At 38.3% G+C, this 19,454-nt stretch overlaps 1 protein-coding gene across 1 annotated transcript; it reads left to right on the plus strand.

Moving 5' to 3' along the window:
* Window positions 1-12,490: 12,490 nt before the first annotated feature.
* LOC147886242 (phospholipase A1-II 1-like) lies at window positions 12,491-13,921 on the plus strand. The gene has a single exon (XM_087395071.1). The coding sequence runs from the start codon at window positions 12,491-12,493 to the stop codon at window positions 13,919-13,921; it is 1,431 nt and encodes a 476-aa protein (XP_087251197.1).
* The last annotated feature ends 5,533 nt before the right edge of the window (window positions 13,922-19,454 follow it).

The raw sequence follows: 19,454 nt of genomic DNA on the forward strand, positions 1-19,454 counted from the left end.
ATAGGAGGATAGAGCAAAGTGGAACCATAGCACCACGCGTAGCATGGAGCACCACATGGTTAAAAGTTGTACCATGTGGCACTAGGGAGCATGGGAGGTAGAAGTTGACCAATCACAATGCACAGCCAATCACTAATAACTTCAAGTCTGACAAAGTAGACTGATTGAGGAGCGACGAGCACTACTCATGGCTCTAACACGTGGGCCACAAAACAAGCAAGCAGTAGAGCCACCTTATAGAGGCAAGCATGCCATGTGGCATGACACAGGGTGAAGGCTAAATACACTAGGCTAAATACACCACATGGCAAGATGCAAAGGTGCAAGCACGAGGGACCAGAGCACAACGGCACATGTGGAGAGAGAGAGAGAGAGAGAGAGAGAATAATATATATAATGTAAAAAAAAAATATATATATATATATATTAAACATTACTTTATGATATTTATTAAATAATATATTATATATTATATATATACACTATCTTATATATATTACATAAAGTAATATATTAACATTATATATATATATATACATATATACATATATACATATACATATATACATATACATATATATATATATTTACATATATATATATATGTATATATATATATCTATTTTTATAAATATACATATCAAATATAAATCTAAATATAAATAAATAGATGTATTTATTTATATTTAAATAAATATAAATAAATATATATATAACTATATATATATAGTTATATATATATATATATATAGAGAGAGAGAGAGAGAGAGAGAGTAATATATTATACATTATTTTATGATATTTATTAAAAATACAATAAATATTTTATATATACAATATATTATATATTTTACATAAAATAATATATTAATATTATTTATATATATATATTATTTAAAAATAAATATAAATGCAAATATAAATATACAAATAAATACATATTAAATATAAATGTAAATAGAAATAAATAAATGTATATTTATATCTAAAATAACTTACTACATCACCGCCTTCTAAACTAGTAGCTCATTGATACGCTAAGCTACTAGTTTAGAAGGCAGTGTTGTAGAGCGAGTTATTTTAGGATTGACTTTATAATAACAGAGATAGCACCAATGTTAGTGCTGAATCGTATTCTCTTCGACTTGCTATAGATAAGTGCTTATAGTTGAGTGAGCAGGCAGCTCCTTGTATTATGAACTCTTTTATAATACAAGTATAGATTGGCGTCCGATCATATATACATTGCGCTTTGCTTTCCTTTGATTTTTGTATTCAAACCCCCATCCCCATACGGTCTAGCTGACCCACATTGGTGTAACTTGGGGGCAACATCTAGCCTTGGCTACACTTTGACTATGTCCTCTTGATTTAGGGCTCGTCGGAACCAAGCACTGCTTAAAGGAGGAGGCTTGAGGATTGAAGCCATGGGGTTGCTTGGACCTGTCAAGTTGTTGCACTAGAGGTGGGCATGGGTGTACTTGAGGAACACTTGTGGAGGGTCCAGAGGCTTTGTTTGGAGTCAGGTAGAAGAGGGAGTTTAAAAAAATGAAGGAGAGAGATGGGAAGAAGAAGATGATGTGGTAATTTGAAGCTAGAAAAGGCTAGAGGCTCAAGGGATGGTTTGGTTCTGATACCACATGTGGAAAAGTGGGGGAGAATAGATGCATTATGGCAAGAGGAGTGAGAACACATAAGATATTGAAATGTGTGTTCTATTAATTTGAGAGGGAAGTCCCTCTTTTATGGAAATGGAGAGAGGGTTTCCTAAATCAGTGGTACCTCTCCTACATCAATGGAAATCAGCCCTATATCATAGGCACCTCCGCATGTGGGGGCCTTTGTACTACATCACCACTTGTGTCATGGTATTGACACATTATAGCACTAAGTGTGCTACACTACCTACACACACTCAAACATGTGACTGCTAGTGGATGCACACATGCACCTAGCAAGCCCTTGATCACAAATGTCCCAACATCGATGACACAAATGGCAAGTTTCTTGATGATGCATATGGAATTCGATAAATGCAGCAACTTGTCTCATCCACAACCACATGCACATGTGCAACAACAATCATTGGAAGTGTCTTTTAAAGCATAACATATAGAGAAGGCTAAACAATAGGTTTTTAAGGCTCTCTGTCACACTAGTTATCCTCCAAGCATGGTGCAAAGTTCTCATTGGAAAAAGGCCATCGCTTTTATCACAAGGGATGGTCCAGGTTTCACAATGCCAAATTATCATGCCGTCCGTAATAACATGTTGGATGCCTATTATGAGAGAGTGAAAGAGCAAATGCAACAAGTAGTGTATGATGGTAATGAGAAAACATCTTTTACCATTGTCAGCCGATGGATGGAAAAATGTTGCGAAAAGGCCTTTAATCAATGTCATGATTGTAACATTTAAGGATGAAGGCTACAAACTTGATTGACCAATGAATCCTATTCTGCATAGCCTAGGATCATGGGAAGATATTGCACCAATGCTAAGACTCTCATACAATTGTCATCCCACGAGAGCGTTGCAAGTAGATCATGCACTTCTAACATTTAGTGTATTTACAAGGTAAGAGAGATGAAATTGATGGTGACAAGGGAGAGCATAGTAGTCCATTTAATTATCAAAGCAATCCTGGCATATAGGGCACAACGGATGGTTGTTAATATATGTATTGCACACAAGAACGATGGATGGCTTTCGCATGGCAAGACCAACAAAATTGCCATCCAAGGAAGCGACTCTTCCTCTTTTTGAGATGTGTTGCAAGAGGCGTCTTGTGCATCTCAGGCTTGTTAATGGTAAGAAGTAGCAATACGACTTTGCTCCTCATATGCATTGTCTATATTAAGCCTTTGACTAGTCTACAAAAGCAATGCATTCAATTGTTCATTATCTTTCGTACACTGCTCAAGTTCTCTAGCACTTGTCGATGCTCAAAAACTACATCTCTAACCATCATGGGAGGGAAGCTGCAATCTGCTCTTGATGGGTGCTCAGACAAGGCTCCCCTTCTATGTCTAACGCCTCTTCGATGTTCATGAAGAGGTCATCACTTGCCCATGAGACTGCACGATATAAAAGCTCACATAAAAAATCGAGCATTGCACATTGTTAATTTGAAAAGGGACCCAACATTTCACATTGTGATATTTTTCATTCACCTTCACAGGGACTCTCAGTGCATGTGGGTGCTGGTGCCACCATAGGCATAGCTTCTGAGGTGGCTGGTATGCATCACTGCTCTCGAATTTGAGGATATGATGCAAAGCCGATAGGATGGCCTAGACATATCACATCTTCAAAAAATACAATGGAATGTGCCCGCTATAAGGTTTCTTTGTGTATGCTAACTCATAGTTCACATGTGCATTCTCTTTCATGGGTCGATTTGTGCAGTTCTTTATGGGCCATCATCCATGACCGGCGAACACCATATTAGGAAATTTGGGAATTTTTACATAGTTTGGGAATTCCCAATATGGTTAAGATTTGGCCACATGGTCGAATTTCAACCCATATTTAAATGTGGGACTTGGGAGAATTCCCTAATATGGTGTTTAGGATGGATCCCACTTTGGTCAAATTTTGGCCATATGGTCAAATCTTAAACCCTTACTTGAAAGTGGGACTTGGGAGATTTCCAAATTCTCCAATATAGTGCAATATTTCATGGTCTGTCTGCTATAGGTGTGCGAGTTTGCTTGTCTATCTACTACGGGTGCATGGGTCTTGTGCCTCGTATGCAGCTTGTGTGGAGGGACTCGAGGATGATGCCATTGTTTGCAACACATATAAAAACCCTACAAAAAAAATGATAAAGAACATGAGCCACAAGTATAGTAAAACACTCATCTTAAGAAGTTCACACGACAAAGTACACGAGTCACATGAGAGTTTACAAAATAAATAATACACATGTGCTTTTAAACTTAAATTTTGAAGGGTTTACAAAATACATATGTGCTTTTAAACTTAAGTCTTAAGGGTTTACAAATACACATGCGCTTTTAAAGTCAAATCTTAGAGGGTTACAAAACACACATGCCCTTTTAAATTGAATAATTTTATGGACATGTGCTTTCAAAATGCACAATTTTACAAGATGAAGAGTTTTATAATCATGCCCTCATCTCCTCTATAGGGCACAATGTGACAACTTCATTAAGATGATGTTGATGCAATTTTGTCAACATAGCATCCATTGTCATTCTTTCATCAGCTATGAGCTTGCATAGATTGCTTTTACAATCTATGAGTAGCTTGATCAGTTTGCCATGGAGGGATATGTTGTCATGGATTGTGTTCGTACAATCTATGACAAAGTTGGCTATTTTGACAAACAACCAACCCACAACATAGCAATTTGACATTGCAGTCCATGCGCCCTTTGGTTTCAAATGCTCTCCAACCCTTGCATACAACTCCGATGCCAACCAATGAATCTTCTGGAGAAGCAAATGTCAAATCTTTCTCGCACTTGTTCTCGGTACAATGTAGGCTCTTTCCTTAATCAATGATCCCCACTTGCGCCGATCTACCATCTGTCGTGAAGTCGAGCATGCATGTAGTTCCAGGGATTCAAAACTGTGTGTGTAAAACTAGCATTGTGCATTGCGCACATTCAACTAACAATAGCGGCACATATTTCACTAGCATTAGAACACAATAACTGTGCCTACAATTGGGTGAGGCGATCATGCCATTTGTGATGGGATTCTTCGTATGAGGATTGTATTGATGTATCTTTTTGAATACTCACCCATGCAGGAAGGCAAGCACATGAGCATGTCATGGATGCTCCCTCCATTAAAGAAGGGACTAATCAGCCACAACTCCTTCTCGTACGAATAGGCTATAACCTAACACATGGCTCTATGCATCACAGTCATGCCTAGCTCTATCTTCAGGGAAGCATGCGCTTGGGCATTGTCATATCTAATACCGGCATAAGAGATATGTGGCCTGAGACCTGGCACACCCTGAACTTGCTAAACATTTCCCTCCACTCCTCCGTCCAATCGCTCATGCTGCTTAAGAGCTTCCAATAGAAAGTGCATAGTTGAAGAACACAAGTCTGCAAATTTGGTACATGATTCTATTTGATCCCTTCCTTCATGATGACCGGGATTAATGTTTGCTTCATACATATTAGCCATCTGTGCAAATGAAGGAGAGCATTAGTTGTTTCTTTTCCCACTACTCCTTTCTCTTTTTTATTCTTTCTATGTATAGCAGTGTGGGACTCTTTCCACTTGAACATCCACATATCTAGCTTTTCTTCTCCATTGGGTGGCAAGACAAACCCTATGGATTGTTGTAACACTTGTAGTTGTTCTTTCACACTACCGCATACTCGAGGCATGAAACTTTTCACAATCTCTTTCACTTAGGATTGCTACGTTTGTTATCCACGACTTGGCCAAGATAGATAAAATTCATCAAACATATGCTGACCCATTTGATCTAGCAAATATTTGGTGGTTGGAATCTCCCTAATTTTTTGGTTGCTCAAGCCTATAATATGTAATATTATACACTCACAGATTTGCATCTGAATCTCACGTGTCACTCTAAGACTCTTAATCTCCTAAGCCACATAACAATCATCGTATAAGCATTGGAAATGATAATGAAGAAGCAGTACAAAAACACACCACAAATTACACATTTTAAATTTAGAAATTATTGTCCACACCATCAAACTCCTAGTTGCTATTTATAATTTAACCCTAGAACCCTAAACACTGAGAACTAGTCGAAGCATGCAACACATATATGGTAACATGGCGTAAATGATGGTTTGACAAACATTGAACATATAACAACATCACATAGCCAAGATGATCCAGATCATCATTTGCGATCACACATTTGGATGGGAAGGTTGTTATCGAGAATGATACTGATCAGCCGAAGCGAGCCAATCACCCAGATAAATCTTGGCTCTACTACCACCTATGAACATAAATATATATAGACATATACATATAAAATACACATCACTTGAGACAAGAATGAACCCGGCTAGCACAAATGCAAGCCATCACCCGGCCTGAGTGATAAATACAAACACAAACGTCACTTCTGGTGAGAATGAATCTGGCTAGTGTGAACACGAGCCTATCACCTAGCCCAAGCGACAAACACTCTCTCTGCCTCCCTCCCTCCCTCTCTCTCTCTCGCTCTCCTCTCTCTCTCTCTCTCTCTCTCACACACACACACACACACACAAACTCTCTCTCTCTCTCTCTCTCTCTCTCTCTCTCTCTCTCTCCCTCTCTCTCTCTAGTTAGGGCGAGAAGAATCTGGATGGCGCTAATGCATTGGACCATCAGTTGGCTTTGGTGGAAAAAAAAAGTAAGCAAAAATATTACCAGAAGAAGCAAGAAAACTATTTGGGCTTGGGTCTCTTTACCAGCCACAAATTTGACGCACGGTATTTCCATTTACTACATGCAATTTTGATCGAATCAACAAGCGCCATGCATCTACAAACTTGTGTGAGAATACAATGAGGTGTTTGGGTATATCACGTGTTATATATGATAAACATCACATGGTGTACTGTGAAACTATGTGGTATTTCTTGTTAACATGGCGCGGTGCTTGAAGATACCGTGTGATATAGTCCCAGTCAACCGGTTTGCTTTGAACCTTCAAGAAACCACGTTTTTTTTTTGTTTTAAATGTTCCCAAACGTTTTTTAATAGACAAGTACACATTTTTCTTTTTTTTTTAACATACTAAAAAAATCCTAGCTACCTAAGGAAGGTGGCATTGAATTGTGGAAGAGGGATGAAATGGGGAGCCCATGATTCCAACAGGGTCCCCAATGTTGGTACCCATGTTTGAGTATATAAAGAACCACCTAGAGGTGGTAAGTAGCTAGCACATAGGTATTAATGTGAAAGGATATATGGCTCAAAATATGATCAATTTAAGGATGATTATGATGAACATAGGAAATTAAATCCCATCCCTCAATTCTAACCACCATGGTACCTCACACTAGGCTATTTCAATTACAGATGTGGATACATGTGAATATAGTATTCTCATGTGCATAAATTAGATCACAATGGTTTTGATCACGTTTGGACAATTTAATTGAAGGATTATTGGGCCATTAGTATGGTTTTGATCATGTTTGGACAATTTAATCGAAGGATTATATTGGGTTATCAGTATGGTTTTGATCATGTTTGTACAATTTAATTTAATCCATCACATTGGTTGATAGACTCATTTATTTGAGCATGCAAAGCCCCAAATCCATTCCAACAAAACAAATGATGTGCATGGCAACTGATGCCACCTGGCCAGTCTATGTGTCCCACCATAGCCTGTCCTACATGTGGTAATTGTAGCACAATTTCTTGATGACACTAGCAAAACTAATAGCAGTTTCTAGAATATTAGAGTCTATCAAAAATTGGGTCCCTCCAATGTGATAATCATTATGCCAATTAAAAACCTAGGAAGCATGTAACCCTATCCTTGCCAATTTCACTCACCATTGTGATTGGATACACTCAATCATGTGATGACCCAAAAAAAAAGGATTACCATCATTGATGAATTTTTTATTCAAACCCTTTCTTCATCCATATTGATCCACATACTCGAGCCACATATAACTTGGGAACACCTCTAATGTACCAATAGGGAGTTTAAAGATGAGCAAAAATACACAAGGGACGACTTCTCAATAGGGAGTTTGAAAATGAAGATGAAAATTATGCTACACATATCTTAAACTATCCATGTACCACAAGCTCTTCTAATATGTCACAAGTTCATTACATGAAGATGCCAATTCACTCCCATTGTATACATTCAAGATACTATTTGCATAATTGTTTATTGGTATCCATATTATCTATTGTCATATAATGGTTTATAATAAATTGGATGGGTCTTTCATGTCTATTCTCGACTAAGGTTTTCATGAATATTCTTGTGTATTCTTGACTGGGGTTTTCATGTGTATTCTTGTGCTCAATTTCAAATACTTATATGTAATGTTCTATGTTACAAGAGGCATAGTATACAAAAGTACTTACTTTAAAATAAAACAAAATCATCCCAAGACACATTTCATCCCTCATCACTATAATTTGGATAAAATCTAGAAATGACTTCCACATAGAAGAAGAGACTAGGCTACATGTCTAGTGTTGGGGCTTTGTCTAATGAAACCTCAAGCTTCTCATCTTCATTGCTAGGCGAATCCATGCAACTAGTAACTAACTAATGCTCAAGGATTTCTAGCTATTGAGATCAATTCAAGCGACAAAATTTAAGGTATAGTCACTTAGTGTTGATTGTCCATACATTGGCGTCTCACCTATGCCGCCAAGTGAGAACAATTGCAACACTTAGAAATTGTGAGATGTTATGCCACTCAAATTTGAGTGTGTGAATATCTCGGGGGGGTCACTCATCATATGTAACCCTATCACGTGAGTTCAACAGAAGGATATTTTTTATTTCTAAAATTTACAGAAATAAATATACGTAAGGGACTATTTAAAATAGTTTTGGAAAAAATTTACAGATTTGTATAGAAAAGGGGTACATTTTATTAATGAAAAATTTATAGATAAGGGATTTTAGAAATACACCTTGAACGGACGTGGTATAGAGGGTTTATACATAGTGAACCCCTCGAGGTGAATATAAGCGCATGATGCATGGTTATGGCCCATTATTAGGCTAGTCTCTTGTAAATGCAATGCAAAAATTGCATTTAATGCTCCCCTTCTTCCATGTTATAGGTTAGATATTTGCATTCTCTACCTCCAACATCTTCTCTTCCCTCTTCTTACGTCTCTCTTGCTCTAGCTTGCCTAGTCTCTCTAGTTGTAGCTTGCCTAGTCTCTCCTATAGTCTTGGGCATATGCAATGCAATTCTCCTCATTCTCATGCATAGAAACTTTCTTCACATTTTCCAATCTATAGCAAGAATAAGAGGCCAAATTCAGTCCTCAAGTATCTTATTTTGAAGGTGACAATCTTGAAATTAGTGTGACCTAATAAAACATTTTTAGTAAGAGAGACCATAGATTTTTTAGTAGGAGAGACCATAGGTTTTTAGAAGGGAAGATGCATCTCTAGATTGTCCTTTCAAATTTCTAATATCACATAAATTGGAAAAAGTGAAAAACAACATTTTCTATCATGTCCAACCTCATATGTTTCTTAAGAGCTTCCCAAAAGTTACCAACCCTTCCATTTTCTATATTAACAAAACATGAAGTTATGAGGAATAATTTAAACATTGATTTGATGATAGAAGATATCACATCACAATGAATGCTGATTTTGCAAAAAAAATCCCAATTAAATTCATGAAACAAACTAAGATTCTAAAACTAGGAAATTTCCATCCATGAATTCCAATATTGCATGCATCTCCATATTCATTGATATGCAAATAAATAAACATACCTAGGGTGGGAAGGGTGTCTATTCATGTCACTTGACAAACTCAATTTTCATGAGAAATATAAAGCATCCCCTATGTCTCCTACCAAAAGTCATGGATATTAATCCCCTATATCTTGTATCAAAGCTGAGATGCATGGGGTGTTGTTTATGGCTCTTCATTAAATATTGCATGCATAATATCCTTGTTCTCTATAAGCATTTCATCCTTGTCATACAAATGGATAAAGAGATGGATAAGGCACCATCCATCCTTGTTGATGACTTTGGAGTGCATAAATTTCCCATACCAAGTATTTTAAAAGAGAAATTCTAATTTGAAGATGGTGAGCAAGTGTAAATTATATAAATTAAAATGAAATTTTCCAATCCTAACTTTGTTTTGGTTCAAGTGAGCCATATGATAATTCTATTTCTTGCTAGAATCTTATAACAAAGACATTACGACAACATTCTTTCACATCAATATATATTATCATCTAATATTCTAATTACACAAGAAAATTGAATCATGAACATCACATTATATATTTCAATTGTCACTTATATGCAATGCTATTATTTCTTGTCATGGAGTAACTATACTATTCAATGAACATGACATTCTCTACTCAAAACACAACACTCATATGCTTTTGTAATTTTATATAGAAATCTAGGTTTAATTGGAACAATTACATTTACAAGGGAATTGATTACACATTTGATAAACATTGGTTGTGAAATTGAGTAATATCATGAGGGTATGAAAAATTGCACAATTTCTAAAGGACTAGTGGTCAAATATTGATGAAACAAATACTCATCATTTACTTTTAAGTGGTGTTGCTTACATCATGTAGCAATTTATACTACGACAAGAAAACATTCCCTTGAGCAAGTAATATTATACACTAATGTTTCCTATTTAGTGATTAAGACATGCACTTATTTTAGATACCCTTGTATTCATTGCAGACTTGCTTTTTACTTTCCTTCTACACTATTGTTCCCTTTTTCGTGATTAAGACACACATTTGTTTCAGGTTCCCTTGTTTTCATTATTGTTACTTTCCCTATACTTTTCCTTTATGTTGGATAAGAGACTTGAAAACATGATGACATGAGATAAAAATTGCACCTTTAGCATTATAAATTTATCCACCAACTTACTCTTTTATTAAAAACCCTTAAATATCATCAATGAACTCAACTAAGCGGCACTCAACTTGCAAAGTCAATCTTGGTTGGTAATATTTGTTCGGCATAGGGAAAGAGGAACAATAAATTATGGGCAAGCATAAATGGGACACCCACAAGTTGATGGAAACATAGACATGTGCACACTCAAGTTGGGATAACAAATGACATGGAATGGGGGAGGTGGTGGTAGGACAAGGTGTGGTTGAATTATGGAGTAGGACACTTGACATGTGTTGCAGCATGTTTATTTCTACAAATTTAGAAGGTGTGGCATTTTCTCATACAAATTTTGAAACTTTGCAAGTGATTGCATTCACATGCATGAGATTACTTAAGCATGGAGTCGTTCTTTCCTAATTGTGCCCTTTTTGGCATAATGTGATGGCAATTCATGATGAGTTCATGCTCAATGCTTCTAGACATGGATACAACTCTAAGAGGTTGGTCATCTCAAGGGGTTCACTCATAAATATGTAAGCATAACACATGGGTTCGATAGAAGGATTTTTTAAAATCCTGATCTTACACATTTTTTATATAGAGAAGGATATCATAAAAGGGAGTATTCATAGATTGAATAGAAAAAGGGTGTGTTTTATTCATGATAAATTTACAGATAAGTGGTTTTACAAATAGGCCTTGAATGCATGTGATGTATAACATTTATACATAGTGACCCCCCCCCCCAGTTGTTCACGCACATGTCACTTAAATAGCCTTTTGACTATTTTAAACATTTAATGGTAGCCAAATGTAAATTAAAACGAAGGGCTACACTCTCTTTAGAGGCACCTTAGCAAATCAACCAATCATCTATCACCTATATAGGTGACAGTCTTGTGGCAGTTCTGCACTAGCTTATAGCTACCTTGGCAGCTCCAACTTTTGCCACATGCCAACATTTATTACATACTAGCTTTACATGGCAAAAACCCCTTAGCAATAAGACAAATCCCATAGACTAGAATGAAACAACCAATCCGCTAAGCTAGATTAGTGACCATAGAGCAAAGAATGACTCTAGATTTTCATTAGAATGGTAGATTTTCCAGGTTACTTTTTTATCCCCGTAAGGGAGACTATGGGTTCATACTAAGTTTTTGCTAATCAGGGCCGATAGCCCTTTGTCATGAGTACTTTGTCATGAGTACTGTGTCAAGCTAACCCTATTAAAAGTGGCTTAGACCACATTAAATTTACTTAGTATTGAATGTTATCTTTATTAAACATATGGCATGCACTTTATTAAAAGCATGAGAGGTTATATAAATGTATGACCATATTCCTTTGTCCACCCTTACATTTATTGGTCCTTTTTCCGCTTTCACCTCTCTTCTCTCCTCCCTTTTCACTCACCTTCATATGTATTCACCTTCACATGCTTTTCTCTCTCTTTTCCCCCTTACATTTATTGATCATTTCCTTTTTCACCTCCTTCCTTTACACTCGTCTTCATATGTTCCCCTTCACTTGCTTTTTCTCTCTCCTCTCCTCCCAATTTACTTTCAAATACTTCACATTGTGCCGCTTTGTTTACAATAAAGAGTAAGTTTTCCAAGCAACTCTTCTCGCACATGGTGATTTTGTATTTCTCTCGATGATATATTCCCTTAGTTAAGCAAGTTTGTTTATGTGAATGAACGTCTTATAGTGGGGGTGGGGGGCAGAGAATACATCGAGGTGTCCCTTTTGCTTAAAACAGTAAGAAAGCATAAAAGTTGGTAGAGCTCGCGTCGTGTTCAGAATCTCAAGTTAGCTGATGTGGCAAACATAGCTGCTGTTGCCAGCAGACCAGAGACACAAGAAGAGCATTAACAGTGTTAGTGTCCACGTTACCTTCCTCATAGCCATGGAGAGCCGGTTGTCAATTAAGCATTTCAGAGCTTCTCAGAACGATGGCGGCTCGTGCGAGTCCTCAAGTCTCGTCGTGGACGAGCTGGAAATCGAGCAGTGTACCACCAGACTCCACCGTGAGTTTGCCCGCAAAATTGAGATCAGCAACTACACCCGTCAGCTTCCCCCACTTTCCGAGCGATGGAGGCAGATCCAGGGCCTGCATCACTGGGAGGGCTTGCTCCAGCCCCTCGACTTGGAGTTGAGACGGAATGTCATCCGTTATGGAGAGTTCAATCAAGCCATCTACGACGGTTTCGACACAGAACAGCACTCCAAGTACGCGGGAAGCTGTAGGTACAAGAAGGAGGAGTTCTTCGAGAGAGTGAACCTCCAGACGGAACAGCGAGATTGGGGGTATCGAGTCAGCCGGTACTTGTATGCAACAGCCAGCTCGCATATTCTTGGAACCTTCTTGTTGAAATCCCATTCCAGAGAAGCCTGGAGTCGAGAATCCAATTGGATCGGGTATGTATCTGTCGCTACAGACAAGGGGAAAGAATGGCTGGGGAGGAGGGACATAGTGATAGTGTGGAGGGGCACGCTACGAACGTTCGAGTGGATCGATGACTTCCATTTTCAAAGGAGCCGCATAACGCAACTCCTACCACCTGAAGAGGAGAGAGGGCAGCATCACTGGTACGACAAGCTACTAAGGAGGGGAGAACCGGAGCCGATGATCGAGAAAGGGTGGCGGCTGATATACACGACGAAGGATCCGAAGTCACCGTTCACGCAGGACAGTGCGAGGGATCAGGTGCTGAACGAAGTCAAGTATTTATTGAAGAAGTACGAAGGGGAAGAGGTGAGCGTAACGGTCGTTGGGCACAGCTTAGGGGCAGCGATCGCGGTGCTGAATGCGTTCGACATAGCAGAGAACGGGCTGAACGTAAGGGGGGAAGGAAAGGAAGCAATATTGGTGACTGCAATAGTGTTTGGGTGTCCGTTAGTGGGCGATGAAGCTTTCAAGAGAAGGTGCGAAGAGCTGCAAGGTTTAAGAATTCTTAGAGTGAAGAATGAGATAGACTTAATATCATCTTGTCCACCCAAGTTCCTGGGCTACACAGAGATAGGAAATGAGCTTCTTGTTGATAGTAGGTTGTCGCCTTACCTCAAGGACTCTAAGACTATAGGTGACTGGCATAATTTGGAGGGGCACTTGCATTTGGTGGCAGGCACCCATGGGCCTCATCATCCCTTCGAGCTGGCTGTCAATAGGGATTTGGCTCTCGTGAATAAGTCGAGTAGCTTTCTCTTGGATGAGTTCCTCATACCACCTTCGTGGTGGCAGGAGAAGAACAAGGGGCTCGTGCAGACCCCTGATGGCTTCTGGCACATGCCTGATCGTCGTCACGTCCCCCAGGTCGAGCCCCTCCACCAACTCTAGCTTTGATTTGGCACTCGTGGAGTTCACATTAAAAAAATGTGACTATCACGTGAGTTCAACATAAGGACATTTCTAAATCATATTTTTAACAGAAATATATTTACGCATAAATTCCATTTTATAATTAAGCTACAGATATGTATAGAAAAAGGGTTTCTTTTAATCATATGATATTCATAGATAAGGGATTTAAAAATACATCTCGAATGCACATGATGTATATCATGAACCCCCAAAAAGGGTGTCTTTTAATCATATGACATTCATAGATAAGGGATTTAAAAAATAGGCCTTGAATGCAAAAGCGATGTATATGGTTTACATATAGTGACCCTCCCAATTTGGCATGCAATATGCATGCTGGAGATTTTAGAGATTTGGATCTTCTATGTATTTGTGAATCCGTTCGAATATTTGAATTTGAATGCTCTTATTTCTATGGAGTATTTGTCGTCTCACCCTATCAAATGATATTGTGATAATTCTTTGCCTTAACATGCTTTTACCATTTTAACTTTTATCTTTAGTGGTGTGTATGCCCTATCATCGACCATTTTATTGTAATAATTCTTCTTTCTCTTATGCTTTTTATCTTGCAATGACTGAAATGAACAAATTTTGGACTATTGTTTGATCAGCCTTCTCCCTAAGTGCCTTGCATCTTCGGCCTTAACATGCTTTTACCATTTTGTCTTCAGTGGTGCATACGCCTAGTATCAACAACCCTTTTTATTGTAATAATTCTTCTCTCTCTTATGCTTTTTATCTTGCAATTACTAAAGAAAATAATTATGTGTGAATTGTCCTTTCACATGTTAGTGTAGCTTAAATGAAGAGATTGTGGACTATTGTTTGATTAGCCTTATCCCTAAGTGCCCTACATCTTCGAAGCTTTGTATGAATTAACATAAAAAATTATCCAACCCCATTGGAGTTATTGCATAAGAAAATTATCTTTATGGCTTTGTGGCTAAAATGCTAACCAAGAACCTCTGTGAGTTGTTAAGTCTAATTAGACCAAAGTGTTGGTAATACCTTTCTATGAATTTATGCTCTTGCATGTGAGAGTGTGGTGTGTGGGGTGAGGGGCGAGGGGGGGGCACATATGGATCTACAAAGTTCTACACCCACTAGTGGATGCCAATGATGTTAATGGGAATGTTGTAATAGCTAGTCTTGATTATGCATGATGGAGTTGATGGTTTATTGACTTGTAGATGATTATAATTTAGATGTTATAAGCTACACATTTTCATGTGATGAATTTAGGCATGTTCTTGGATTGTATTAGTATCTATTATTATAGACTATACCAGCTTCAAACTTCCCATAGTGCATTGTGATTCCATCCTCTCTAATTTCTCAGCTCCTTTCATCATCCAAAGGCTACAATAGTCCCCCTAAGATTAGCCTCTTCACCAGCTCTTGCTTTTTGGATTCTCACTTGATCATCATTTGGCTAATCTTGTGTATGTATGCTTCAGTTGATGTTGCATGGTATTCTTTAATTCAAGTATCTAAGTGACTAGTGACTACACATCACACCAACTTTGTGATCCCATAGTATATTGTGATTCCACCATCTCTAATTTCTCCACTCTTTTCATCATCCAAAGGATACAACGGTCCCTCTAAGATTAGCCTTTTCACTAGCTCTAGCCTTTTGGATTCTCACTTGATGATCATTTGGTTGATCTTGTGTATGTATGCTTCGGGTGATGTTGCATGATATTCTTTAATTCAAGTATCGAAGTCACTAGGGACCACACATCACGCCAACTTTGTTAAAAGATCTCACCTTACCTAATGGTGTCACGGGTGTATATATATATATATAAGGCTACACATGACTTACACCTCAGAAAGGAGGTAGAATTCTAATGGAGGCATGAGAATATGACACCTTACCAAAGAAAGATTTAGACAAGGCAAACCCCTAGCAAACCTAAGCACCCACCTAAGAAATTCAAAGGTCTATCTACTATAATTATCTATCGTATCTTTATATAAGTATATACTTATCTTTTTATAAATTTAAATATATATGAACACATGCACGCACACGCACGCATGCACACACACACACACACACATATCTAAGAATTTAGATCTAATTATAATTATATATTTTTATATTTAAAAGAATCCCAAACGAGCTTCAGAGGAATGCATGAACCTAAGCACGACCAAAACCAAGGCATGTGAGAGAGGCCTAGTCCACGTAAATGCTTTGAAAACAAACAAAGGGAGGATTGTCTCCTTTACACGATCTCACAGCTCAAGAGACTAAAGGCCATCTAATCATCTCCCTTGACAAAACCGAAAAAAGATGCAAGCAGCGTGACCATAGAAATGGAACTACAAAGGTAAAGTACCTTGTGCCACGTACTGCAACCCAATGCATGGGCATTCTAAAACCAAGGCATGAAAGAAAAGAATGCTCCAAAGGCTAAAGAAGGTTACGATCTTTTTTCAGGCTACTTGAGTACTTTGTGGAGTACTTGTGAAGCATCCATCCACAGATCCAAAGAAGATAATCAAGATGTCGCTTATATGACACACAAGTGCCTACCTACTAGCAGTCATGTTTAAGTCACCATGGAGATGAAGAACATGAGGAGAGGACACAACCACATGCCATGAGGAAGTTTCAGTATAGCTACTTGTCTTGAACTTGGAGATCCGCGAGGACGGCTACTAGCAAAGATACATATCTAACATCTTTAGACAAGCTCTCTCATCACCCTGGAAGACAAAGGTGAGTGCTCTTTTGGAACTCAAAAATACAAGACCACAGTGCCTCAAAACAGCCCCACTAGACAAAGACAGCCAAAGCTTTGTAATATGGGCTCTGAACTATCAGGCATCTCAACCATTGTATTTGGAATGGTGGACTAAGGATTTCTCCCTAGATACTCCTAGATGTACTAAAATACCTATTTGGGTAGAACTACCAGATCTCCGTCTTTGCCTTTGTAATCAACTCCCAACACTATGTTGTGGTTTAGGAGAGGTGATAGGAGTTGAGCAAGAAAACTTTATTAACCCAAGGGGAAATCCTCAAATTTGGATCAAGATGGACATAGAAGAGCTGCCCAATACTCTAGTCATTATCAATAGAAATGGCAGTAGAGAGCAACCTCTGATCTACAAAAAACTGCCAAACTCCTGCTTTTTGTGTGGCTTGTCCACCCATATTGTAAAGAACTTCCCTCTAAAGAGATTGAAACCTAAGGAGGCTTCTATCCCTCCTACTAAACAAGCTCCTATCTCAGAAAAATGGGTCCCCAAAGCACCTTTTGGTCTAGCCTGCTGATAGTCAAGAACATGGCAACATGCCAATGGGAAAGCTTCTAAAGGAGTATCTAACAAAGGCAAGGAAAAAAAAACCACCCCTTCCTCAAAGAAATTCTTTGATACCCTTCTGATTGAAGAAGCTGCTTTAAAAGAAGACGACTCTAAGGATGAGGTTATGATTGAAACAGGCTGGTCCAAAGAGTTTGATGAAGGTGGTAATAGAGAGGATGCTATGGAAGAAGAAGAGATGAGTGAGGAAGATTCAGAAGAAGAGATGCCCAAGACTAGCATAGAGAACAAAGAAGAAGAGGAGAAGAAGCTAGAGCTAGTATCAACAAAGCCTTCACCATTGTTAACACTAAGAGAAGAAACTCTCAAGCCAAACCTGTGTCCCCTTAGATAAATAGCCCCAACCCCAGGGCAAAAAAGGGGAAGAAAAAGAATGAAAAATAATTCTATCACCTTCTTAACCTTGAATGTGAGAGGTCTCATGGATGCAAGGAGAGGAGAAGAGCTTTCCCACTTGTTGAGGGCTAATTCTCTCTCCCCTACTTTCCTAGGGCTTCAAGAAGTCAAGGTTGTAACTTGATAGTAGTCTAGGGAATAGAATCAAAAGGATAGATAGAAGAAGGGCTTGGAATTTTACTTGTCATGAAGAAGGAAAGGGTGGAGTAGCTGTAGGAATTCTTTCTCATTTTAAATCTGGAATTCAAGTGGTTAATGTTGATACTTCAAATGGATGGGTCAATCTCAGATGCTTTATAAAGGGACAGAGATTTTCTGTCATTTCCATTTATGCCTCTAATTCTACAGTGGACAGAAAAGCAATGTGGGAATCTCTGTTGTCTGTAGATGGCAATTGTTTTGCCTTAGGTGACTTTAATATGGTGGAAAAAAAAAGTGACAAATGGATGGGAAAGGGTACTATGATTAGAGAATCTGAAGTGGAAGCTTGGGAAGAATTTAAAGAATCATGTCAATTGGTAGACACAGGAGCTGAGGGATAATTTACTTGGTGCAATGGACAAATTGGAACTTGCAGGAAGAGGCCATGATCAATCTAAGAGGGGCAACCTCAAAGATATAGAGCTCCCCTCTAGTAAGCAATTGGTTTGTCAACAGTTTGAAAATGATACAACTCTTACCCCTAGAAACACTTCCCATGATGTTGATTGTGCATTGACACCTTTTGTAAAGCTTCTGGGGTCGAGGATTATAATCACACCAAAATAGGTTATGCTACTATCAAAGGTCAGGAACAAGAGGTACTTAAAGCTCTTGGTTGCCAAGTCATTGCAAAAGGCACTATTTTTAGGCTATTGAGGATACCTATGGGCTTTGACATTACTATGAAACAAAGGTGGGAATGGTTCATGGAGAGATTTCAAAAGAAACTGGACAAATGGAGAGGGTTTCAAGCCAATTTTACTAGAAGAAAAATAGTTCTCAACCATTGTATCTACCCCATCTGCATTTTTTATTTGTCCTGCTAGGCTCCCTCTAAAGCTGGACTTGATAAGTTCATAAAACTTTGTAGATCTTTTTTATGGAAAGGTGATTCCAGGATATCCAAGGTAAGATGGACTTTATGCATTAAAGCCAAGGAGGAATGAGGGTTAGGTGTTGTAGACATTTCTCTGGTTGCCAGAAAGCTCTATGCCATGTGAGTAATCAAAGCCATCCTAAATCCTGAGGATGATTGGGCTCAAATGTTTGAGGAATTTGAGATGGGTCAGACTTGCAAGGGCTCCTCACTGGAAGAACTATCCAACTTTGTCTACCATATGTAACTCAAAACCTTGCAAAACAAAAGGGAGCCCTCTATGGCAATCCATATGGAAAGCTTTTGAGGGAATTAAAGCTTACTTATAGTTTTTTGGCAAAGGGGCTTTCATGGCTTTAGATTCTATTTGGGTTTCATCAATATTCAGAAGTGCCCATTTAAGTGATGAACATATGTAGACAGCTAGTGTGATCTTTAAGAAGGGGCTACAGTCCTAGGGATAGCTATGGAACATGGAACAATTAGGTGGAAATCCTAGCAGGAGATCAGAAGAGAGTTTTCCCTCATGAATAACTCATGTCAACAATTAATTATGAGTAGATTGGATCTTTGGAAAGCGGATATTACTTGGAAAGGGGGCACGGTGTTGATATACTACAAAGAATTCAGTTGGGTGGGGAGAAACTCCTTTTTCCATATTCCAACCATTAGGGGAGAATTGGGGTCTCCAAA

Source organism: Dipteris shenzhenensis, chromosome 24, assembly GCF_047967505.1.
Source record: "Dipteris shenzhenensis isolate YYH24624 ecotype China chromosome 24, Dip_SZ_1.0, whole genome shotgun sequence".
Lineage (NCBI taxonomy): Eukaryota > Viridiplantae > Streptophyta > Polypodiopsida > Gleicheniales > Dipteridaceae > Dipteris > Dipteris shenzhenensis.